Here is a 26,899-nt window from a genome sequence, read left to right on the forward strand (position 1 = left end):
AAATAATGTGTAACATTTAAATCTCCATAAAGGAAACCATAGTCGACTTAAACAATTACAAAAGACTTGATTTACCTCCGCCATCAATTCTTTGGTCACTGCAATTTTCGGCTGCATCGTCCACCCAGGGTTGCGTGACATCCAGCTGCACACTCATTTTAACTTCTTTCCGGTTCAGAAGAATAAAAATCAGTAGGTTTTTCGTGGAGGTAGATATTAGCAATGATGCAGTGATTTTGTTGGTCAGGCTTTTTTTACATCGAGATTGGAAAAGACAGTGGCGCAGTTACTTTCTCCTCTTCACGTTGAAAGAATGTAAAATATTGAACTTCTCGAATTGTTGAAGGCTTGGGTTCCTCTTACATCGTTCTTTTTTTTAACATTAACTTAATAACACTGTCCGCAAAAGGCCTAACAGCTCAAGATACTTTCCAAAACGAATGACAATTTTTGAACGTCACATAGCAATTGTGACGTTATGCAATGTCATTTGTCTTTTCAGATATAGAATTTTGTTTTAATACTCCTTGATGTTACTCAGCAACAGGAGGAAACTTGCACATCTAATAGAGCGAATGTTTTCCACTCCGCACGTTCATCTTCTGTTCTGCTCATCTTTGCTCCGTAAGTCATATCTTTGTGGCGTTGTAGCTGCTGAAGCTGTCGGTTGGTGGATTTGTAGTTTGTTTCGCATTGTGTTTTAATTGTACAAATTTGTAAATTAAAATTTGTTATGATTCTTGGGGGAACAGACTAGAAAATGAACATGTCCGCCTTATTTGCGTGCTCTAAGTGTTTCTCGAGGCATCCTTTCGAGGAACTTTCCGTTGGCCAACAGTTGTGCAAAGTAAGTCTTGCGAAATAGATTTACTGGTGTAGTTTTAGGTGTTCCATGTTTTCTTACCAGTTATTTATATGGAATCGACTCTACTTGAGTTGTTTTCATCTCTTCTAGTGTGATGTTGATATGCGTTTGTAGAGTTAAGACCGTCAACACTCAGTGAAGGTGTTATAAGTTTGTTACTTGGTTTTAGGAATGCCGTGGCGCTTTTCCAGTTGTGAAGTGTACTTACTGCAGGTCTGAATTTCAGCAGACAAGGTAAGACGTTTTAGCTGAACCATTTTGCTGCTTGCTACATTAGTTATAAGCTATGATGCGATGAGCAATTTATAATTCCGTCATGGAAATATTTTGTGCTGATCGAATGAAAACAGACCATTATTGACGAAGCAGTGAATCTCAGAGAAGTGCTTAGTGACAACTTTTCTGATCTATATTTTCATTCTTATCGCGAACTATAGATCACTTCCGTATTATTGTTGGTGTAGGATATTTGTTACCGTTTAAATAACTTGCGGATATGTGGCAGGGTTAAACTCTTGAATGAGTTTTGACCCTAAACCTGCCTTAGGTTTGATGATGATGATGACTACCAACGTCTCGCATTAAACTAGTGTATAAATTGAATTTCGAATCCTATAGACTGCTCCTTTGATGAGATAAGCGAAATTTTCATATTGTCCCCTTTTTTATTTTGGTAGGTAAGGTAAGTTAAGTATGTTGAAGTTATATATTTAAATATTTAGTTTGGCATATAGATTTACTTTAGAGAGCAATAAATCTTATGTAACAAACCCCATAAGGAACAACTGACAACAAACTATCTTATCCTACATGATGAAGATATCAATAGACATTTTTATTGCTATATTAGTACCAAGAACAAAATTTTGTGTTGTGTAAGCAGTGCAAAGCTGCCCATGACTCTATTCTGGTAATACACAGCAGGTTCCCAAGGTTTGTCTCTATCCGCAATAACTATTGTAACCATGTTTGTCTCATTTGCATTCTTGTGGTACCAGTGAACTAATGTGAGGTTCCCGAAAAGTATGATTTCCATACTTTTTGTTCGTAGCTTATGGGCGATTTTATCTCGCATCATAGAGGTCAAAAGTGAATGTGTCACATTGCTATTTCAAAGTTTGCTGCCAGAAAAAATCTATGTTGAATTTCCACGTGATACCTCTCCAAAACTACAATATTTTGATTTTCTGATGATTTGTTGGAAAATGTTAGATACCTCTCTAAATGAGCCTATTTGTGAATATGTTGTAACAAAAGGGAAAGTGAAAAATTGTAATAAAGAAACCAAAAGTGATAAGAGATCTGAACTTATTTTCAATAAATACTTTGTTTCCAATACTATGAAATATAAGTGCATACACACTACTGAGCGCTCCCCCCCCCCCCCCCCTTTTCCACCACCTCTCTCTCTCTCTCTCTCTCTCTCTCTCTCTCTCTCTCTCTCTCTCTCTCTCTCTCAACTATTTGCGAATCTCAAAGTTATGTTTTGAAAATATGAATAGTTGCTGAATGTTAACTGCCTTGAGAAATGATAAAGTGGAAGGACTGCTAACTGACAGCAATGACATTAACACATGAAATTCTTAAACTGTCAAAATCGTTGTACATAAAGATGAAAGATTCTGAAATTTTTTTGGTATTTAGAAAATCCTAAATGTTCTAAAATTTCATGGTATGTTAGTTGGTCATAATACTTGGGGTATGTATGATCAGAGTGGGCAATACTTGTCTGTAAAAATTTGTGAAATTTTTTAGGTAGGCCTAGCTCTACTCTCAAGGTCAGAAGATCATGGACACTTAAATATTTAAATTGATTGCTGATTTTAAGTAAGTGTCGTGCAAAACTGGTATTTCTGAATCAAAATAATTACTTTGCAACATTATAGTTGGGTGGGAAAACAATTAATAAATTTCGTCAAAGGCATTTTATAACAAAAATGAGGTATAGAGTCAATTTATTATTGTCTTCTGTCATGATTTTACTTCTTCATGACTTTCCATGAATTAAAATTGCCTACAATGTAACAGTCAAAACTGCACTGTTGAAAAGAGTTCATTTTTTCACCCGTTTGCTTCTCTTTGAACTTGAATAGCCGAGCTGAATTTGCACACTGATTTTTGATGATGGCCATGTGAAAGCATTAGCAGGACTAGGTGGGGTCACAAAGAGGACAGTGTTATATCTTGCAGCTCTGTCTCACCCACCACTGATTGTCATACACACAAGAAATGAAGTGGCTCACTGCAAAGTCTTCTAATACATACTGTGGTCCCTGCATTTCACACACAGTAACAGGCTGCATTTTGTGGTTAATCAGCTCTTTCAATGTTTGTGCCACTCTGGGATACAGCCCAATAGTAACTCGATTGAAGTCCTGCCACAGGTTTCTCTCTTTTTTAAATGGAATTCCCTTAATGTACTTTCATTTAGAATTAAGAGTTTCTTGTTTGTTACTAATGTTGATACAGTGTGTACAAGTGCAGTAGCATCTCTTACAGCATCAACAGCCTCATACTGGATGTCAAATCTTGTTGCAAGATGTTTACAGAGACCTCCTACATCATCACATGCACTTTTTCCATGACCTGTTGCTGAAAATATCTTTTTTTTTCTGTACTACAATGTTGACTAAGATCATAAAGTTGAAAGTGGTTTTTAAAATGAGATGCTGCATCGTCAGTCAAATACACATGTTTAGGAAATGCATTCCCTCTGCATGATATGTTATCAGTTATGCTGACAGCATAGAATGCATGTGCACTGTCATGAATGAGATCATTACTGACAATAGCAAAACAGTGTGATGTTCCAAAGGAAGTGAGCAACACGTGTGAATATTGATACATTTAATGTGTGCCAGTGGTAACTTTCAATTTCGTTCTGAAAGTAGTCGACCAGTTCTCAGCAAAGTCGAAATGAACAACAACTAATGTCTCAGTATTCTGGGATATGGCTGATTTTACTTCTGCTATGGTCTGGGATATGGCTGATTTTACTTAGATTAGGTTAGATTTACTTTCATTCTAATTGATCCGTAGTGAGGAGGTCCTCCAGGATGTGGAACATGTCAGAAAAACAACAATACTTGACAAATATTTACAACTAAAACAAATAAGCTAATGTACCATTCCACAGGTCCCAAGTGGAATGATCGTCATTTTTTAATGAACACTAAGAGTCATTTTACAACTACTAATGCACTGAATTTAAAATAAAAAAGTTTTTTATTTATTTATAAGGTAATAAACATGTAATACAACTACTGTAATTCTTATTTACAATGAACACATTACTGCACTGAAATGGTGCAGAAGTTAGCTTATTCTTACACACACACACACACACACACACACACACACACACACACACACACACACACACACAAATTTTCAGTGAACACATTACTGAACTGAAATTGTGCAGAAGTTATGTTGTACTTATATACAAATCAGTTGGTTTTACTAAGAAATTCATCAATGGAGTAGAAGGAGTTGGCCACCAATAAATCCTTTAGGCTTCTCTTAAACTTATGTATGGCCTAGCTCGGGATCCTCCAGATGTGATGGTGAGCTATTACTCTCATGACCCAATGCCTAACCTCTGTAATAAACTTCTCTGGCTCTACTGTCTTCTTCACCAACTCTACTCCCTACCACAATGCACAGGTTATGTCCTTGTCAGTATCCTGAAGGTGTGATGCTTCAAGACAGCACCAGGACACATTGCGCCCTCCTACAACTAACATTTATCTTGCAGCTCTTGATGTACACACAAAAGCATCAGGTCCATCTCTGTATAGGCTTACTTATTTCCTGTGACACTGCTTAATTGAAAAACAAATTTCAAATTAGTGTTTTAAATATATATGTATATTTCCTTAACTGGCTGGCATTTTAGCCATTTTGGGCGTAAGGAGTGGAATTTTGTGAGACCAATTTTCAAATTCGGGTTCTCCTTTTTCGTTAGGAGCTATGCTTCTCATATTTATCTTGCCGTATATCTTTCTAACTTTTTCATGATTTTCACTAACAGAGATTACATGAGCTTGATTAGGACTTTGCCTGCTACAATCTTTGTTATCACTTAAATAATATTCTGGAGCAACAGTAAGCTTATCATTTTACGATGGATGCCCACAGTAAGAATCTGGGCAGGCTCAGGTACCTTTCTCATTCTTTATTTTATGAGCTTTTGAAATCAGATAATGTGAGGAAGTGGATATGTATATCTGTATCTGCTGCTTAGAATAGCTACCTGGTATCAGGGTCAGTATCTGTACCTTCTCAGTATAGGATGTTGCTGAGATAGCAATATTTAGGTTCTGAAACAGCACATCACATTTTGTGTACATATCACTATCTTCAGGTTCTGCACCAAGTGCATCTACATTATACATGTCACAGTTTTGAACATGTTACTTTTGTAAAACTTATTTCAATTTCTTCCACTTTTCTTTTTACATACTGTTTTCTTCTTGTGCTTCTTACCTTTCGTGGACATTTAAGGGGGGATGTGGTAGGGGCTACAGAAGAAGTACTAACATTCAACACATCAACTACTTCACACCTAGGAATGTAAACGTCTGCATTGTCTTCTTCAGTTTCACATTCGGGTGATGGTGATCGTTCAGGTGGATTGTCACTAAATTTCTTCTTGTAGTTAGTTAGCAATTCCTGCACAATGGATGTAATGCTAATATCGTTACATGAGGACCAAGATATTTCTGCAATACCTCTTGACTTATTTCCGACCACTGGGAAGAGTTTTTCACTTTTGTTAAACACCACCTTCTTGTGGCTCTTGTCCACACACCTCACTGTTTCACTTCTGCATCTCCTCATTGACATTGTATCTTCAAAATAATTCAAACCAGACACAAAACTCGACGCAGAATGGTTTTTGTGCAAGTTCTCATTTGTTTATTATAAACAGAAGAGCACTGGAAACAGTATTGCCAACATGCATATTTTATGCTAGAAATTCAGTGATGCAAAATATGTAGAATGTTGAAATTTTTTTTAACACTTTACACACTGTGTTCATAGTAAATACTAATGTATTAACCAAACAGTGTTTCGCATAATTCTCAAAAGCTTTCGGATGGGGGATTGCGAGTAAATAATTTGCAAAGATGCAACTTTTTAAATTTTTAGTGATAAATATTTACAATATTCTTTAAGTGGAAAAATTAATTTAAATTTCATATTTTTGTCTTAAATTTGTAAGTTAAAGGAAGCCCATATATGTGTTAGTATCAACTAAGTTTCAACACTTTGAGAGGGAGCTTTAACGCTAAACATCTGCCAGGTCTCCAGTACTTTTGTTTTGATATATATCTGTTTTAAAAGTTATTTACAAAACATATGTTTTTCAAAAATTAATGTAAAATGAAAATACTTTATTTCTTAACACTTACGATATAGAGGTCTAATATATATTTTTTCCCGGGGAAATTCATGACCACGAGTTGACAAGACCTGTATGATTTGAGATGAAATCATCCTTATTTTTATTTGCAATAGTTCTGATTATGTGTTTGTATTACTTCTGTTGCACAGCCTGAAAGTGATTCTGTAACTTAGCAAATTTTTCAGTCTGCAGTGGTGATTAGGCTCTGTGATACGCCATTGTACTGGTCAAAAAGAATATTGCCTCAAGATACCTCTTTTGTCTGATGCTTCTGGTCTCATTTATCCACATAGATCTTGTAGCCATTATTTTATCTTGTGGGTAGTTGGTGTCTTCTTCTTTTTATATTGAATACAAATTCTTCCCTAGTATTCGACCAATGTTGATTTATTTATGGAACTGGGTGGCCCTCTTTAGCATTATTTCTTTTGTGGTCAAGTTTAGTAGCTTTAATACATAGAGATTCTCAGGAATTTGAAAGTAAAAATACATTGTTTTCTGGGCCATAATTAGACAGTAGGCCCTTATGTGTGACATTGCGCCTTCTACATATCATCAAAATTATTTTCCTGTACCACACAACAAAAACATCTCATGACTGGTTTATGGCAATGTCCAGTATGTAACTCACTGATGTTATTGCTGTTGGTTCAATAGACCATCAAATTGCTCTTTAGTTTCACAAGATGTACTGACTTCTATTTGAAATCAGAGGCTCAAGAGTTATCTGTGTTAGTTTCTTGACTAGTAACAACAAGCAAGCTGAAATCTGTCTTCTTAGAATTAAAATAGTAAACACCTTTCTGCAAGGACATTTACCAGAATTGATGTAAAATTTAATACAACAAGTTCATGGTAATTGTGTTCTAAATTGCTCCGTTCTTGTAAATTTTATGATTTTAGTTGGGTGCTCTCGCAACACAATTGAAAGGAACTGAAGTTTGTAATAATAATGAGCTGGTGGTTGAAGCTGAACATTTACAGTAAGGTATTGATTTAAAGAATAGCTTGTCAGTCCAAGTACTCTCTCTAGATACCATCTGCCATATTTAGATTTATTCATTGTGAATTAATTTTATTTTTCGTTTTATCTTAAGCTTGCATACTGTCTGTCTCTCAATCAACAGATACGTGATACTCTGGAAGCTTGTTACTTGTAGATGAGCAGTGGGATCAGTATGACTTATGACATTTTTCCAGAAAGTACGTGTGGCATACTCTTCCTTTCTTTTACAGGTTTATGTAAAGTGGTCTACCTAAATCTTCAGAACTGTCATATAATCTAGGGAATTAAATACAGTTATTCTGTGAAGTTTTAAGAGTTCCTTCTTTTTAACATTGAAATTTACAAGTTAAGGATAGGATGGTTGTAATCAGTGTTACGTTTTGAAGTAATAAGTTATGAGACAGAACTGCTGGCGAGTACTTTCTTTAGGGGGCAAAATATATAGTACCTCCAGTTAATACACTACATGTAAAAAGGACGTCCTACTTTTGTAGAGATGACACTTATCCTCACTACAGATCATGCTGTCTCATAGATGCCCACCCTCTCTATACTAAAGTAACTATACGAATGGTGTGAAGACAACTTTTTACTTCAGTTCTTGAAAACACAAGGTAGTTTAACATTCAAATAGAGGCTTAAAAATCCTCTCTGGAGACGTACGCTTCTGGGAAGTGCATAAACAGATAATATAGTCCTATTTACTGTCTTTCACAATCAGAACTGAGAGGTTAAAATGTCATCAGAATTTAAGCTGTCTAGAAATTGAAAGGGGTACGTGTATCAGCTTGATTAATAGCAGTAAGAATTTAGTGTGAAACAGACAACAAACTGGGACAACAAAGGAACGATTCCAGCATTTAACTTAAGAAACACCAGAAAATCTAAATTTGGATGGGTGGACAGCTATTTGGACAACCGTCCTCTTAAATCTGAGTCTGATGTCTTTCCAGTGTGACACCTACTTGCTTAAATGTGTGTCCACACAATGCCTTTTTTCAGTTCAACTGTGCACATCCGCTTACATTTCCAACAGTGCAAGCAGGTAAGCATAATTGTGGCTGCATTATTTCTTCGAATTGGAGGGTCTTTGTCACAGTGCATTGCAACCCGAGTTTGGCTGTGATCTCGTGCACTGTTCAGTTGACGACAGGCAGGTGGGGCCAATATGTGTTTCGTTGTGTAATGTGTTGAAGTTAAGCTTTAAGACGATTTATGAGCAGTAATGTCTGTTGACTCCAAAGAAAGCACACTGAAAACCAGGAGGAGTCATGGAATGCCACTTCTAAAGAGTATTTGAGTAGAAATTTGAGGTGTGATGCGCTTAGCGTCAAGTGTTGGATAAAGTCTCTGATCGTATTACTGTAAAGAAGAAGATAAGTCTCAAAGTAGGAAATCAAGAGAGGAGACTACAAACTTACGAAAAGTGCATAGAAAATTGTGCATAGGTATTCCTGTTATGGTGATTTAATTACGCAAGTGAGGGCCGTAATACCAGAAAAAGAAAAGAAAAAAAATATGAAGTCGGAGTAGCTCCTCAACAAACCAATAGAAATCGGAATGAAGGACATTGATAAAAAATGAAAACACAACCTCCATTCTAATGGATTCTAGGGTCTGTAGCATTCCCAAGTTTGTTGAGTCAAGGCATCTTAATGTGTGTATAATCTTTTTTCATTGAAGTTGTGTAGGCAACTTTTCATAAAATTAAATACTAATAATATACTGAAAGTCAATCTACCTTCACATAATGTAACATCTTAGAACCTCCCTTAAGTATTTCTCAGTTTGAGGAAAAATAACGAAGGCTGCCAGACATGCCCCGTAAGGGGCCTCCCGGCCAATGATGCCAAAGCTCATTACCATTTACCGAAATGCTGTTGTTCTGTAGTATGAAATAAATAGCTCAAACTGATATGTCACTGGTTGCCAGATAATGATACGTTATTGCCAGCCGTATTGCTGCAGTTTCCCTAGCAGAAAATTTCAAATCTCACTGTGACCTCCTGAAATTTGTCAACAGAATCTCACGAAGTTTGTATTTCTCATACACTTATGTGCTGTTTTACCCATTACCACTTTAATGTTTTCTTTTTCTGTTGCCCTTAATTACAATAAAGACAGTACAGACAGCCAAGCAGACAAATGGGTTCTTAGCAGCCTGCTTGCACAGTGAAGCAATGTTTGGACAGTACAATACATGTGCTTACCTTTCATTCTTTGTACTAATTTTTGTGCATGCGCTTTTGTTTACAGACGTCTGTGATTGCGGATGAGAAAAGAGGCATCGTGTGGACGTACCTTAACCTTAACTTGTGGAAGTTGCCAAAAGAATAATAATAATAATAATAAAAATAAAAATAAAAATAATAAAAACCAAGATGCCAGAAGAGGTCGCAACAATAGTATTCGGAATAGGAATCAAGATTATGAAATTACAGTGACCAAGAAACAAATTCTAGGAGAGATGTTATGTGTAATGTTACAGAGGCAAAATGGTTTAAAGGATAACCAGTGAGGAGAGATGATTAAGGTGGAAACATAGGAACAAGATTATGGTAAATAGTTGGGAGGAAAATAAAGTGATATAATTAACAATTTGGCAGCTTCAGACAGGGATAGAAGAGATTAAGATATGCTGATATCAAGATGGAGGACTATTTTAAGATTGTATAACATTGCAACAATTATAGCTTTCAATATGCATGCGAACAGTTACAAATAATATTAAATACATTTGATTGCAGAAATAACATGAAACTGATGGGGTAACTGTAGAAATTAGGTGGGTTGTGGGTGGGGTCAAACTAGACATGTAGTAGTCTTAATAATGTAGAGATACCAAAATAACTACTAATGCTCCCACGTCTGAAATGCAACAATTTTGGACATTCTCATACTTCTCTGTAAATGTAGAACTTCACAGAGTCAGCAATTAAACCGAATAACAGAGGGAATTTAATCAGGGCTAACATGTTGTCCCCCATTGCAGCATGCAGAATCCTACTTGTGAACTTCATTCTTGTATCCATAACTAACAAAAATTGGAACATGAAATTAATCCCTTGACAATGAACAACATACTACTCTAATAATACCAAACCTGAAAACAAATCTATTACCCACAACTGCCAACAATAAAATAACTCACTAACGAATGACCAAAAATTCTTCCAGCATTATTCTCAACAACAGCTCTCAAGGAGCCAGAGAATAACTGTCAGCCTCAAACAATGTAGAAACATAAACTTCCCACGCTGTTGAGTATCACCACATACTGCAGTATGGTCCATATAAACACAATTCATTTCGAATACACCACACCATCATAATGTCGCACAAAGCAGTTACATCACGGATGAAAGCATTTGGGCAGTACTGTGAAGTTTGGTTAACACACCCAAATCTTATCCAACGCTTGCCCCTCCACCCTTTCCTCTCCTTTTTTAGACACCTTGTGTTCATTTCCTTGCCCATCTGTTGTTTTTAGGGTATTTCTCCTGCCAAGTGCTATTTTTGTAATATGATTTATTGATTGTTTTGTCCTGTTCAGGACTTCACTAAATAATCAGAATTTTGATTGTGATTGTTTCTCTCCGTTAGTTAAATTCTGTGCTTGCTACTATTTGATTCATTCATTTGATTAATTCATCTATGTGTTTAAAACTGTAGTTATGGGTGAATCATCAGGGTGAGATTCTTATTTCCTTTCTTTGGTTTTTCCTTCAAATCGTACATGAAGAATTATAGTCAAACTTGGTACCTTATTTATCATGCTGTAGGCAATTTGTATCTTTTTGCATCTATATTCTGGCTTTCCCTTGCAAGTGCAGTTTGTATTTTCCCCTTGGACTTGGTGCCATGTATAGAGTTGTTTGCAGTTTCCCTTGCCCTTTTTAACCTTCATATCCTGTTGTGTATACCTGCCAATAACATAAAGAATAGTAGTGCACAGTAAAAATGTTATAGCCTAATCACAGTTACGGATTAATGTGGTTGTGCTGAAGCATCTTGTAAATTAGTTCTGCAAGACACCAGTATTATGAAAAAAATCGAGTGCTACTCGCCATATAGAGGAGACGTTGAGTTGCAAACAGGCACAATAAAAAGACTGTTAACTGTATAACAGTCTTTTCATTATGCCTGTTTGCATCTCAATGTCTCATGTATGTTGTGAGTAGTAATCTATCCATTTCATAATACTGTCATTGTTCCATCCTGGACTTTCACTTCTCCTAGATATTAATACAAATTTAAACTTTCGGTTACAGTATCAACTGATTTATTGATTCCAGTTAGTTTGAAAAGTGCATAGCTTAATCTGACGTAATATACTGTGTTTTGTATGGAATGTATTGACTTACTTTGTGATACAGTGTCGATTTAAAGACAACCCCAGTAACACAGATTGTATCTCTCTTTTGTTCTCAGTAAAGGAAGCCCCAGTGCAATTTGTAAAAAATGTGAGCAGAATGTAAAGCAGTTTGGTAAACCTTCAGCTTGTGAATATTGCAATACAATAGCAGCATTCATCGGGAACAAGTGTCAACGTTGTACCAACTCTGAGAAGAAATACGGTCCTCCGGTGACTTGTGAACAGTGCAAACAAAAATGTGCTTTTGATAGGAAAGATGAAGATAAGAAGGTATAGTTACACCACTACGTGTGAAACAACAACAGATACAAAGATGATATGAAAGTAGTCTCTATAGGCCAGATAAGTTGTACAAAAAAGTGAAAAGTTTGTAAAAAAAAAAGAAATTTGTAAAACTGTTGTAATTAACATTTAAGAACATTCATTGTACAAATTTTATTGCTTTATGGTGCAATTTTAATATTATTGGATATGATGGTAAAAAAAAATATATTTATACTTGAATACAGTTCAGTTTCAAAACTGTCCTTGTCCTACAAGAGAATTAAAAAATATACTTATGGTTTAATATTACTGGTGCAGGAAACTACTGTTGATTAGAGTGTTACAATGTGGTGCATATTAACAACACGGTTATAAACAAGTCTCTGGATGTACCAGATTTTTCTTCCCCCCCACCCCCCAAGTCATCTGACAACAGAAATGTGTTGTTGTAATGAATCAGTTGAAGAATCTTGGCTATTTATGAAACACACTAAAATGTGTGTAGTGAGAGCCTTGTGGTTTCTAAATTAGATCTTTTTTTCACTGAATATGTAGAACTGTCCAGCAGATTGAGAATACATCTGGTTTGTTAAGGGGGCATCAACAGTGAAAACAACATACGTTATTCATATCACAACCTTCCTAAGGGCAACATTTTACTCGTAACATGATTTGGAGAAATTAGTGAATTAATAGAAGTATGTGATAGTCAAAAGAATAGTTCAATATAACGTTTTATTGCAAAACTTTGGTCAGTAAAATATTCTTGACTTGTTAACTATGTGAGGCTCACCTTTAAAACCCCTGGTCTAATAGGAGAACAAATTTTTGTCGAGCTACTACTTGTTATGATGACCCAATGTATGCAGTTCTGAAATATGCTCTTAGTTGTATCTTGTATAATTAATTTGGGATAGAGTTACCAGTATTACTTGCATACTGTAGTTACTGAAACTGATTGTAGTGTGTTGAGTAACAGATAACAGTACAATGAATAGTGTTGTTCATCTTAAGTTCAGTGTGTTTTAATGATGTTGTCAATATATTAATGTGACTAAAAGATTTCATTAGGTTTGTGATATTGGCTGATGGATTGTAAATTTCTTCCTCCATCCTGCCATTTTTCAAGAATCTAATCTGAATATCTTAAGCTTGGTAATTTGCAAGGTGATAAAATACAGTGGGAAATAGAACCCATAGAAAATTTTGAAAAATATGGAAAATGTGACCCACAGTTTTTCTGTAATACGCAGCTGTTAAAACGGGTGGTGGGGAGGGGGGGGGGGTCGGCTTGTCTTCAGCATTGAGTAGGTAAAAAAAATTCAGACAAGAAAGAGAAACAGAGTATAAATGTCCTACTTGTCAGCATTGAAAGCTGGGATAAGTAGATTTGATGATGATCTGCAAATGCTTACTCTCTTTTTCATTGTAAATTGACAACAAAAATATCGTAACAATTCAGTGAAACAAAAATATCGTAACAGTTCAGTGATTGAAACGTGCTGGATTCCATCACTATTCTTTCAAACAGAGAAATTTCTTGCTGTATATTGCATTGTTAAAGGTTATGCCTCCCCCCCCCCCCCCCCCTCCTCCCGCAAAAAAAGAGAGAGAAAAAAAGAAGAAAAAGAAAATAGGGGTGGGATGTGTTTGATCTCTCACCATTGGTGAATATAATATAAAGTTCGATATCAAATATTACTTACTGCTATCTGAAAAGTTTTCTGACGATTTTCTATATTTGTGTATAAGTTTTCTGTGGCATTGCTATGTTGAAAATGGGAATAATCATAACTGGAATATGGTGGCAATGTCAGTAATTTCCAATAGAAATAAGCTTACAAGCAAACACAAAATAAACAGCCAGTAAAATTATCCAGTTTAATTTCTGTATAACATTTATTACTATAACATGATCAACGCATATAATGTGTGACTTGTGGACAATGGAACGAGCATTTTGTTTTGAGAAGATTTGTTTAACTGGAAACACAAGAAATTAATTTATGATTTAAGGAAACACTCCTTAGCTGTTTTTAATTTGATCAGCACAAAATTGAATAGTTTTACTTATTTGTACTGTTGCTTTTCATATTAGTACTATTATTGCTATTGCCACTGCCACTTTTGCTGAAGCTTCTCCTGCATGTTTTACTACTGTTAATGCTGCTGCTGCTGCTGCTGCTGCTTTTATGTATCAGGAAAAGGGGATGCAGATTTGTGCAATTGTTTTTTGAAATTGACTTCTTGTTTGTAAAGACAATGGAAAGTCCAAGTAGGAATATCAACAATGTAGGAAAAGACAGATTGCTACTAAGACACTTACATAAAGCTTTCTGCCACAGCCTTCATTAGTAAACAAGAAACACAAGCAAGTACACCTCATGCACACATGATCGCCAACTTCAGCATCTTGTATTGGAATGCAGCTATCACGTGGGATGCAAGCAGCAACTTGGATGGGGTGGGGAAGGGGAATGGGTAGCAGTGTACAGGCTGGGAGAGGCAAAATGCTGACTGGTGAAGTGTGCAGGGACTAGAAAGACAACAAGTGCAGCATCAGGAGGTTTTGGGGCTGGGAGGTGGGGGAAAAAGGAGAGGAGTGGGAAAAGATCGGCAGGTGTGTTGGCAGATGGTGCCAAATATGCAGGATTGGAGATGAGAATGGGGAGGAGATAGGATAGAGGTGGTGGAAAATGATGGGTGGAGGTTGTGGGGCAGTATGTTACTGTAGATGAAGGCCGGAATAGTTACAGAAATGGAGAATGTGTTGTAAGGATGACACCCATCTCTGCAGTTTGAAAAAGCTGCTGGTGGTAAGAAGCATCCAGATGGCTCAGGTAGTGAAGCGGCCATTGAAATCAAGTTTATGTTCAGCTGCATGTTGTGCCCAGGTATTCTCCTTTGCTCTTAGCCACAGTTTGGCAGTGGCCGTTCATTCTAATGGACATCTGGTTGATAGTCATGCCAACATAAAAAGCTGTGCAATAATTGCAGCAGAGCTGGTAAATGACATGACTGCTTTCACAGGTGGCCCAGTCCTGTATTTGGTAGGATAAACCTGTGATAGCACTGGAATAGGAAGTGCAGGTTGGATGGATTGGGCGGTCTTACACCTTGCTCTTCCACAGGGATATGATACTTGTGGCATGGGGTTGGGATTGGGAGTAGCATTGGGATGGACTAGGATGTTCTAGAGGTTGTATGAGTGACAGAACACCACCTTAGAAAGGGTGGGAATCATCTCGGGTAGGATGTCCTTCATTTCAGGGCATAACGATAGGTAATTAAAGAATTTTTTGGTATGGAAGGGATGACATGACAAATCACCCCTGCCATAACAGCCTGGCCACCTAGGGACAGCATATCTGCAGTGAAGAGAACTCCCTTGCTCAGTATGCTGAAGATCTCACTGAGGCCTTCACAGACAGGCACTGTCCCCCAGACTTAGTCTGCAAACAGATTTCTCATGCCATTTCACCTCACACCCTCAATCTTCCCACCACTTTCAAGAATCAGCCACAGAGGAGTGTCCACTTGTCTCCCAGTATCACTCTGGCCTGGAACAACTGAACCACATCCTTCACCAGGGCTTTGATGATTACCTATCATGATGCCCTGAAATGAGGAACATCCTACCCAAGAAACATCCCACCCTTCATAAAGTGGTGTTCCATTGCCAACCCAACCTCCACAACATCCTAGTCTGCCCCTGTGCCACTCCCTATCCCAGCCCCTTGCCTTAAGCATCATATTCCTTTGGAAGACCAAGCTGCAAGTCCTGCCCAATCCACCCACACAGCATTCCCCATTTCAGGCCTGTCACAGGTTTACCTTGTTTCATCATGGACAGGGCCACCTGTGAAAGCAGCCATGTCATTTACCAGCTCTGCTGCCATCCTTGTGCAGCTTTTTATGTTGGTGTGATTACCAACCAGCTGTCCACCAGAATGAACGGCCACTGCCATACTGCAGCCAAGAGCAGAGGAGACCACCCTGTGGCACAACACGCAGCTGAACATAACATACTTGATTTCAGTGGTTGCTTCACTACCTGAGTCATCTGGATCCTTCCTACCACCAGCAGCTGTTTCGAACTGCGCAAATGGGAGTTACCTTCACAACACATTCTCCACTTCCACAACCATCCCGGCCTCAACCCAAGATAACATATTGCCTTAAACCCTCCGCCCAACAATTTCCATCCCCTCTATTCTATCAACTACTTCCCATTCTCATCTCCCACTGTGTTTATTTACCATCCTCTGCCAACGCATCTGCCCATCTTTCCCTGTCCTCTCTTTTCTCGCTCCTCTTTTCCCCACCTTCCTGCTCCACAATCTCCTAATGCTGCACTCGTTGTCATTCTAGTCCCTGCACACTCCACCAGACAGCGTTCACCTGTCTACCCACATGTACACTGCTATTACCCTTCTCCACTCTGTCCAGATTGCTCCTTGCATCCCACATGATAGCTGCATTCCGGCACTAGATGCCAAGGTTGGCAGTCATGAGTGCATGAGGTGTGCTTGCTTGTGTGTAAGAATGTTGTGTGTTTCTCTTTTGCTGATGAAGGCTGTGGCCAAAATCTATATGTATTCATATGCAGGTGTCTTGTAATTATACCTGTATGCAATTTAATGTCTTCTTTATGGTCATTAGCAATCTGTATTTTCCTACATTGTTGATATTCCTTTTTTGACAGTGAGAACATGTACTCACTGGCAAAGCAAATTGTCAGTCTGGAAGGGTAATGGTGCATTTTGGTACTTAAATTCAGTTTCCTGGAACATGCATTTCTGTGGATGAACAGCTCAGATGTAGATGTAGATTGCTCGACAAATGATACATTAGGTTTAGTTATGGTCACTAAAACATATGTAGAATTGTCCTCTCGTTTGAGGGATGAGGAGATTTTGATGAATGCCTGTGAGTAGGCTATAATAAAGAATTCACTATACTTTGCAGTCCGCTGTATGCTGTACATAGAATACATATTGTGGTTGATTACTTCCCTACCTGTTGCATTCTAGAATGGAATTTTTTAAAAGAATGAGAGAGGACTTTGTGCTCATGAATTTTACACAGAAGTGAAAGTGGAGGTACAGATTTAATTTACGGTATATTGAAAGTATGGTTCATTGAAGTTACATAACCACTTGTCCCAAAATTATAATTATCTTACTTCAAATATTTCCTGTAAAAAAATTTGTCCTGTAGCTTTCTAATGCAATAATACTGACTGGTTACAATTCCAGTGGCATGCTGTTATATTCTTTCAGTTTACTTAACTTTACACTGAATAGTAGAAGCATTGAGCTGTTGATAGACACACAAAAATACATGTGCAATTTTTGTGCTAGCTGAAATTAAAATGCTGGGACGACAGTTCGGCGGGTAGATTGGGGTGAAGGGTTGCGTTGGGCAAGATTGTCTGGAAGCTAGCAAAGTTTTCATTCCAACTTGCATTTTTATTGTTTGTATGTAGCTTTCCTTAGAATTGGTCCATGTTGTTTCAGTCTTTGATTACATGTTATTTCTTAAACAATCATTTTTAGTTGGATATTTATAAAGAAATTCATGATTTCAGGGTTCTTTCTTGTTCTCATTTTAAGGTACTGTCATCTGTTTTCTTGTCGCCATTTAATCCTCATATTTTTTGTTCATGTCAGACCATCTTCGTACAAGTAGACTTATTCTGTGGTGTCGTCCAGACCTTTGTTGAAGTGAATATGTTATATTGTAAATTTTATTAGACCTGTCAGTTTAGAATTTCAGGATCACATACAGCTTCTGAGCAGTGTAAAATACGAAGTTTAGTTTAAAATTTGTCAGCTGGTCAGTGAGAAACTGTTTTTAGCTCAAATATACGTCAATTATTTCACAGTTTACCACTTACGTAAATTCATTTAGTCCAGCATGTTTCTATGGACTTAAGTTTAAAGACTGTTTTGATGCAGCTCTCCAAGCTCCAAGAAGTATCCAGTGGATGTATTTGATTCTTGAAGAGCAGTTGTGAATTACCTTTAAAATATCTCCGTGTATCTGCCATAACTTCTTCATTTGCCTCAAAATGTTTTCCAGCTGCAAATTTCTTAAAATGTTGGAGTTGAGAGAAGTTGGAAGGTATCGCCCTCCTTCCCTCCCCTCTCCACCTACTCCTCGTGCTTTTGCAAGCCAATCTTCTCTCTTTTTTTTGTACAGTTGGGTCAGAAGTCTTGTACTATATTTGCCATTTGCTACTGTTCTCTTTGAAAGGTAGTCAATAAGATGATCCCTTATTTATCAATGAAAGACTGGGCTTAACCTTCTCAGTGAATTGATTGTACTTTGCTTTCTTGGACTGGTCCACTGGCTTTCATATACTGTACACTCTCTCTCTCTCTCTCTCTCTCTCTCTCTCTCTCTGCACCATGAAGTGATGGATATACAGCGTGACCCAGAAGTCCGTCAATGTATGAAAATTCGATACTTCTTGTAATAATGTAGATAAAGAGGTAAAAATTGATACATGCTTGAAATGACATGACGTTTCATTGACACTAAAAAGAAAGTTCACAAAACAACCAACAGATGGTGCTACATATGATAAAAAAAGCTATAATTAGCATAGTAATTGATGATTAGCATAGATGATGTTCTTTATAACAAATGCTTGTGTCTGCCATCATTCATCATCAATATTTGTGGTTGAGGGACAATATTGTGAACAGCATTGTACGACTTACCAGTAGGTATGATTTTCAGCATCCCTAATGAGATAAATCATGGTAGAGTTAAGGCTTCAGATAAAGATAACCCCCCCCCCCCCCCCAAAAAAAAAAAAAAAAAAAAAAAAAAAAAAAAAAATAAATAATCATGTGGATTGAGTTCAGGAACCTTGGGTGGCCAAGCATGACGGAACTAGCGGCTCATCACGCAATCCTCACCAAATGATGTTCGCAAGAAATATTTCGCACGTTTAGCAGTACAGGGCTAATCACCACCTCACATTCTAACACGGTTTTATAAGCCAGGCTAGGGATGGCGTGATTCTGTGACATACTGGCATACCTCACTTCCATCACACTGACTGTTTGAATAGCAGTGTCCCGCATTTCCTCAAAGAAAAAGGGTATAGTTATCATTGATGTACTAAATCCACACCACACCGTGATTTTCTCGTCATGCAGTGTGGTTTTCACAACAGTTCAAAGATTTTCAGCAGCTCAAGTTCTTCAGTTGTGGTTGTTGAGAGATCCTCAGATTATGAAATGGGCTTCATTAGTCCACAACATGTTAGACAACCAGTCATCATCATCATCTCCCATTTTTTGAAGTGCCCACACTGCAGATACTGTCTTGAGTCGAAAAAGTGTGGCTAACAGTTCATGATGATACTGGATTTTGTACAGCTAACATTGAGGGTGTGTCTTAGCACTCCGTTGAACAGTAGTGCGTGGAATCCTGGTGCCATGTGTGTCTTCACAAGTGCTGACTTAACTGTGCGGAGTTGAACCCGCTAATGTCTCCATTTCTTCCTAATTGTCTGAGTAGCAGTAGCACTTATGACTGGTCGCCCACTGTGCAACCGATCATCTAAACAAAATGTTGCTTTGGACTGTGTGATAATTTTCTTCTCAATAACACTTGTTACAGGACCTTTAACAGTTCAAATACCCTCATGACAATAGGATCTTGAACCTGCAGAAGCGGATTCTTCATTCTGATAGTAAAGCTTCACTGACAGTGTCTTTCCTGGTAAAGTCAACATGCCGCGATTGCTGATGCATCTGACGCCCTCTCTCACTACAGCTCATTTTATATACGATTCTCGTATGATATCATTGACATTTTGCTGTCCATTGCCATCTGATAGCCAGTTTTTCTGCACTTGTTGATTTCAGTAAAACACTGTGCCATTTCAAGCATGTGTATCAATTTTTACCTCTGGTCTTCATTATTCCTTGAATTAGTGCATTTTCAAATGTTAACAGACTTTTGAGTCACACACTATGAATCATGGACAATAACAAACCAATGCCCAAAAACAATTGGAGTTTCTCTTCTGATATATCAGTGGCATCATTTATTTAATATTCCGTGGTTACCAGTCATCCAATAACATTGAAAAACTTTTTGATGTTGATACACTTCAAGATGCAGTTGTGATGTGTGGTAGATCTTGCCACCCAAGACCATGTAGTCGAGAGAGAGAGAGAGCATGTTGCAGTTGGAAACAGAACAACAATAATCATACTATGCAGTATTACCAAGAACAGTTATACTAATGAATTCATAGAGTTCTTTGATTATGTGGTGTAGAATTTGAGATTGAATGTCAACCTTTTGGAATTTTTAGTTCTCATGTTATCAGTTTAGAATATGGCTATAAAGTATGTATGTAATTGGGTGACATACCTCCTTCTCTGCAATAAATACCAAATATTGGAGTACATGAGGTTGAGGGTTGGAGAAAGGGAGGGTTTTAAAATATGAGGAGAAATATGGAAGTTTCAGCCATTAGCTTACACATCCCACCCTCCGCACGTATCTTTTTTTTTTCTTCATCTGCTTATAAAGTCCTAAAATATTATTGCACAATTTGTGCAGTGTTATTGTGTGATGTTATTTGTGCTATCATATGATAATATAATTGTAATTTGCTAGAATTGGTAATAAGGTGATTCCCATAGAAGCTGTGATATTGTGGCCCAATGCGTAGAATGTCATGCATAAAACATTGTACAAACTGCCTAATCCACACTAAAGATAATTAATTATTCCACGTAAATCATGAGGTAGTTACTTCTTTTCCGTGATATCCTGATCTTACTAATTTCATCTGGTGTCAAGCACAGCCTCATTTTTCAGAGAAAAAGCCTTGTCACATCTGTACATGTAACTTCGATGATTTGTTTGCAGGTCGATGGAAAACTTCTTTGTTGGCTGTGCACACTGTCATACAAAAGAGCTCTTGCCAAGACAAAACAAACAGATGCCGAAAGAAGAGCTCACCTGAAACTTGCAGCCCAACGAGCCGCAAAGGGGAAAGATATTAAGTAAGTGGTGTAATAGTCTTTTTGTAATTTCTACCCAATGTACGTATAGAGGCAAATAAAGCAATGTACATTTTGCCACGCCAAATTTAGCAACTAATGATCAGAATATATAGTGAGTGGTTAATAAAACTTGGCTGGTCGAGCCGGCCGGTGTGGCCTAGCGGTTCTAGGCGCTTCAGACCCGAACCGCGCTGCTGCTACAGTCGCAGGTTCGAATCCTGTCTCAGGCATGGATGTGTGTGATGTCCTTAAGTTAGTTAGGTTTAAGTAGTTCTAAGTTCTAGGGGATTGATGACCTCAGAAGTTAAGTGTCATAGTGCTCAGAGCCATTTTGGCTGGTCGATAAAAGGATATCTACCTTTCTTTGTATCTGTTTGACCAGCCAGGTTAAGTTGAACTAATAAGAGCAGATTTAGCATTTTTTTTCACAGGCTAATAGTTAACACCAAAGCAGCTGCAAAATCTTTTGTACTCCTAGCAAGAGTGAAATAATTTGTTCAGTTACTTTGTTTCTCAGTTTGGCAGTTGCAAATTTTTGCAAGGATCATTTCATAAATTGGCATTGACAGATGCTGAGACTGATATTGAGACAGCTCTGCCAAGAACATTATTGTTATATGACCTTGTAGCTTCTAGTCTGTTTAGTAATTTATGTGAAGTGTAAATTTAGATTATCAGTGTCAGAAGCTTTCTGTTAAGTGTGCAACAAATCCAATGGCTTAATCTAAAGACAGTTGAACAGATATTATTGTAAGGATTGAAGAATCAATTTATGAAGTATCAGTTTAATTAAATTTATTTATTAGAACAATGTGGAGAATTGGTTTCAACTGGAACATGCTAATAGGCCAACATCGAAGAAAAAACTGTTTTCTGATTTTTAGACTCAATTCTACATTGAAGTTTCCATGTTGAGTTAAAAAAGTAGTTTTATGCCAACTGCTTTATATGCAACCATTTTTACATACAGAGTACATAAGTAAATCATAAATATATCAGGGCTTTGATGGTACCGATGCTGAGATAGTATCAATGCAATTGAGTTTACCTGTGTGTGGTACATACATCTTGTCATTTTAGGTGTGATGTAGGAGTCTTTGGTGCATAATGACGGAGCGCTGTAAATTCGACTGTACAGGCCTTTGTGGTCTTGGTTTACCGAAAAATACTTCCAAAATATTTAGGAGATGAAAACTTAAAATGGAGATTCTAAAAACATACATTAATCAAGGCCATAGTGGCTTGCACACAGCCATTTCTTAGGTTCAAAAGAAATCATACAAAAAGGAATACGCTAGAAAAATCTGCCACTACTTGAGGCTGGAGAGTCAGTTGAAATTATGGCCCAAAATGGTGCATGAGGTTTACAGAAGGAAATTGACATGTTCCATTAATTACCAAGCATGCTCAGAATAAAACAAAGTGATGATAATTCCTAAGAGATTTTTTCCCTCATTATTTCCATCGATAATTTTCTCCAGTTTAAGGGTACTTGGGTGACTTATTTAAAAACATAAATTATGCTTCTTTCCATATTGGTGAAAATTTCATACTATACTCAAATGGACATTGGAATTAGACACTTACCTTTAAGTTTGTAGGGATCACCTACTTCTATATCTACATCTATACTCTGCAGATCATCAGGAGGAGCAGGGCAGAGGGTATGCCCTACTTTACAAGTTACTAGGGGATTGATACCCTATATAATCATACTTTTGACAATAATTGTAGGTGCTGTACTGAGTCAAATGCTTTTCGGAAGTCAAGAAATACTGCCTCTACCTGATCACGTGAGAAAAGTGCAAGTTGGGTTTCACATGATCTATGTTTTCGGAATCTGTGTTGGTTGGTATTGAGGAGGCCATAATGTTGGAACTTAGAAATATGTTCCGAGATTTTGCAACAAATTTGTGTCAGGGATATTGGACAGTAGTTTTCGTTAGCTGTTTCCCAACACCAGTGACACTAATACTTATTTCATTCATCTTTCCAGTGGTATGAGGATTACATTGGGGCAATTCTCCTGGGGTTTGCATTTGAAAATGGAATTAAGCATTTCAGCTTTTGCTTTCCTGCCCTCAGTTTCATTTCCTGTCTCATGCAGTAGGGCCTGGACACTTAACTTTGGTGCCACTTCACATCACACATTATTTTCTTTACAGACAAACCCGTCTCATTCAGTATCTCTGTATCTATAGTCCCATGCTTTCTTTTACACCTATTATGCAGTAATCTCTGTTTCCCTGATACTTTTAGCATTTCATGATGTGATGTGGAAGCATGACGTAGGGGTGCTTATTAGTTTCTCCAAACATCTGGACATCAATCAGAGCGAGGTGTGTACATCTTTCGTGCCAGTGCTTTCACTTCCTGAACAAATTTGAAGTCCACGAACTGTTCATCATACCAGTCTGACTCTGTCTGATAATGATAGGCTATATTGTCGTTTTGGATTCACAGGTCTCCAGCTGAATGATGTTCAAGGTCAGACAGGTATATGTAGTATGTCCTTGCACTGTTTGTCTGTGTGATGCTGATGGGTCATTCAGCATCCCCAGTTCATCTTGCATAAAAATTACCCTATAAATATAGTACCATCAGTATTAATGGTACACACACTTGTACCATGACACCGGCATATATCACATCATACAGTAGCTGTATGTACCCCGACATGTAGTAGATGCTTCTGAATCATTCTGCTTCTCTCTTAGAATACCCCTGTATTCCTCACACTATGACTGTGAATCTGGCAGTTTTCTTAAATCGAGGTACTGCTTTTTAAATCTTAACAGGTTGGTTAAAAAAGATGACTTGTCTCAGATCTAGGCTCAGTTGGCTGTAACAAGATGAGAAGTACTGAGCATGTGACATCATACTTCCAATAGTGTCTACATGTTACTGTTTATGGGGCCAAGGTGCCTAACAAATTAAAAATAGTTAAAAAGTACATAAAAGGAAAGGTACACAAAAGAGGCTCAGAATATTATAATAAGCTCCAAAAGGGGAAAGATATACCATGATCAATTCGAGGTACGTTGAAGAACTGGCACCCATGTTACCAAGAAAAATGGAACAGTTTGCAGGGTGTATACGACCCGGGACAACCGGGAATTCCGGGAAAAACCCGGGAATTTTTTCATCCGGGAGAAAACCGGGAAAAACCCGGGAATTTTTCAGAATTCTGGGAATTTTTCATTGTTTTAGCTTTCAGTTACATTTTTGTAGTTTTGACTGCAGAATTGATTCTCTAGCAAAGAATGTTATTGTATCCTGCTACTGGAGAATGATACTGCAGCAATAAAATATAAACGAGAGGGAAAAAAATAAAACTGTAGTGGCAAAGGAAATGTGCATTTTACAACAATAAAACACTGTGCACGCACAAGCGTCTACAGATAGCAAAAATATGTTAAAGGCCGTAGGGCGCAGACTGTAATTCTTCGTAACAATAAACTGCTTGCTATGAGCATGACGTCACAACTGTTCACATTAGGTTCGTTTGACCAGTTGCCAGCGGTCTGTTGCGCATGCGCATTTGACTCGCGTATAAGCAGTACCTTCTCTCGCTTCCCGCTTCTTGAAGTTTGGCTGTTAGCTGCATCGGTAGTAGCAGCAAGCAGCCAGATGCAAACGAGAAAAATTTTTCTCGCGCGCCTTAGCTGCCAGATTCGCGCTTGCACAGAGTTGTCTGAGTTGTAGTGGGGAGGGGGTTAGTCTCTACGTGACCCGTGTTTACGTTAAGTTATTTCGCTGCTTCTCTTCGTGTACAGCTCCCACGTCAAATGAAAACAAAACGGATTTCTGTGGCCGGGAGCTATCAAGTGAATTAAAATGCATTCACATATTTACAGAGGGCAAAAATATATTATTAATTTCAGTTTCTGATTTTATTTTCTTTCCAAGTTAGTAGCAGTCAAGCATTAATCGCCTTGCAGAAGAATGAAGTTATTTTTGCAAGTTTGCTAAAGAAATTCCGCTGAGGCAATCATTTTATTTGAAACGAAGTGTTTCATTTAACAATTTTGGGTACTTCCAACTGTTCGGTGAATTTCAAGTGCACGTTATCATCTTCTGCCATGTATGGCATTATGCCATAATAAAGAACCAAACATGAGATCGTAGAGTACTGGTACTCCAAGAAAATTTACATCCCAAAAACCACACTGAAAAGCTTAATATCAGATGGGACCTACTTCATTGTGAATCTGGAAAAAACCAATGTGCACTTCAAGCCGAATTATGCATTTTAGTATGATTCACGAAATTTTGATGCCTTTTGGAGTATCCTCTGATGCCCTGTTTCTTTTATGGTGTAGTGTAAGCTCTCTTAGTGCTTTATACACACGAACATGCGGGCTTCCTACACCACTGCAGTTGCACACGCACAATAATTCGTTTTTGGCGCTCTCTGGCAACTGGTAAATCGAACCTATAACTAACAGTATTGCGAACGGTGGTTAGAAAAGCGTTACTTTCAAAGTAAATTTCTTTTTACGCAAGATGAATTATGGTACGTGTGTGAAAGTGGGATGGATATCTAAATCACAGAGCTTTCGAAACTGAACAGTTTGAGGACCAGCCACTTCAAGAATTTCGAGCCGAGGCATTTATGTCACAATTTTAAATTTACTGGCACATTTGTGTGATGTATCTTAAAGTATATCACACCAAAAAAAGACCAATATTACACGTGAAAGCTTAGCTTTTCTTGTAGATATACGGTACTGTGTACATTAATGTAAACCGTTAACTTTTCCTCTTGTGTGTTCGCGCTATGTAACCAGTAATCTTGCTAGTGGCTGACTATAACACGTGCCCTATGCTCTGAATAGCTGCTGTCATCGGCTGGCGAGATCTCGTGGCTTGAGATATGACTCGCTTACAAAAGGACAACACAACCTCGGTTGCAACGCTCCGGAAACTAACAAGCTGTGTTTGGTGCAATTCGAATTTATACTTTCGTAATACGAAAATATGCAGCTTATATGTTGCTGCAAATCAAAGGTCTTTCCAAAACTTCTCTGCTCCGGCTTTTCTTTTTTTTCCGGGAAGTTCTACGCAATTATATAAAACGTTAACCATTCAAAGGATCAAAGGATTGATAAGTTTTACAGTTCCGAGGGAACTTTTTCTGTGCTAAGTGACAGCAGGTCGCCCGGGAAAAAGCATATTTTTTAAACGGGATATCCGGGAGAAATCCGGGAATAATCCGGGAATTTTTTTTCCTTGTCCCTGTATACACCCTGAGTTTGGCATGTTACATTATCATCATGTGGCCAGCCCTTTCCATTAGCTCTGGTTTTTGCCTAATGATAGAGTAGTGTGGGATGAGCACACAAGAAATTAACCTACTTGGTCATGGCCACTTTATAGGTGCACTCCTGTGGGATGTTTCATCACAGGTTGTGCAGGCAATCAGATTTTTATGCACCACATGCCATTGTGTCAAAGGTGTGGCTTGAGTATCTTGATTCAGGGAAAGCTACCAATGCCAGTGTCGAGTACCATATGCAGCATCATGTTTGGTAGGCTTACTGTCAATTATCAGAAATTGTAACAGGAAATATATATAAAACAATTACCCATTGAAGGAATCTGACAAACAATCCTCCAACTATAGGCCATTTGCATTCTGCCAAGATAACCAATGGCTGTAGAACAGCCTACTAGATATTTAACACCAAATAATGTTTTGGATTAATATTAGTCTGTTTCCTGGCAAAATCACAGGATGAAGACAGCTCTCATAAAAGTGACTGACAAATTGAAACAAGCTTTGTACAGCAGAAGGTGTCTGTTTTAAGGGCTTTTTGGATTTCAGCAAAGCTTTCCACATTGTTGACTTTGATGTTCTACTTGCTAAACTCACAAGCAAAATTTTTTTTCAAGTGCAGTACAACAGTTCCACTATGGGGCCTTGCTAAACTCACAA

At 37.7% G+C, this 26,899-nt stretch overlaps 1 protein-coding gene across 1 annotated transcript in view; it reads left to right on the top strand.

Moving 5' to 3' along the window:
* Positions 1-636: 636 nt before the first annotated feature.
* The window catches only part of LOC126100375 (protein FAM76A), a 75,009-nt gene continuing 48,746 nt past the window's right edge, over positions 637-26,899 (top strand). Inside the window, exons 1-4 of the mRNA XM_049910983.1 lie at positions 637-847; positions 1,035-1,099; positions 11,713-11,926; positions 20,825-20,961. Coding sequence (XP_049766940.1) covers positions 761-847; positions 1,035-1,099; positions 11,713-11,926; positions 20,825-20,961 — 503 coding nt within the window. The 5' untranslated portion in view covers positions 637-760. The remainder of the gene's footprint in view (positions 848-1,034; positions 1,100-11,712; positions 11,927-20,824; positions 20,962-26,899) is intronic.

The sequence above is a fragment of the Schistocerca cancellata genome, chromosome 9 (genome assembly GCF_023864275.1).
Source record: "Schistocerca cancellata isolate TAMUIC-IGC-003103 chromosome 9, iqSchCanc2.1, whole genome shotgun sequence".
In the NCBI taxonomy this organism is placed as follows: domain Eukaryota; kingdom Metazoa; phylum Arthropoda; class Insecta; order Orthoptera; family Acrididae; genus Schistocerca; species Schistocerca cancellata.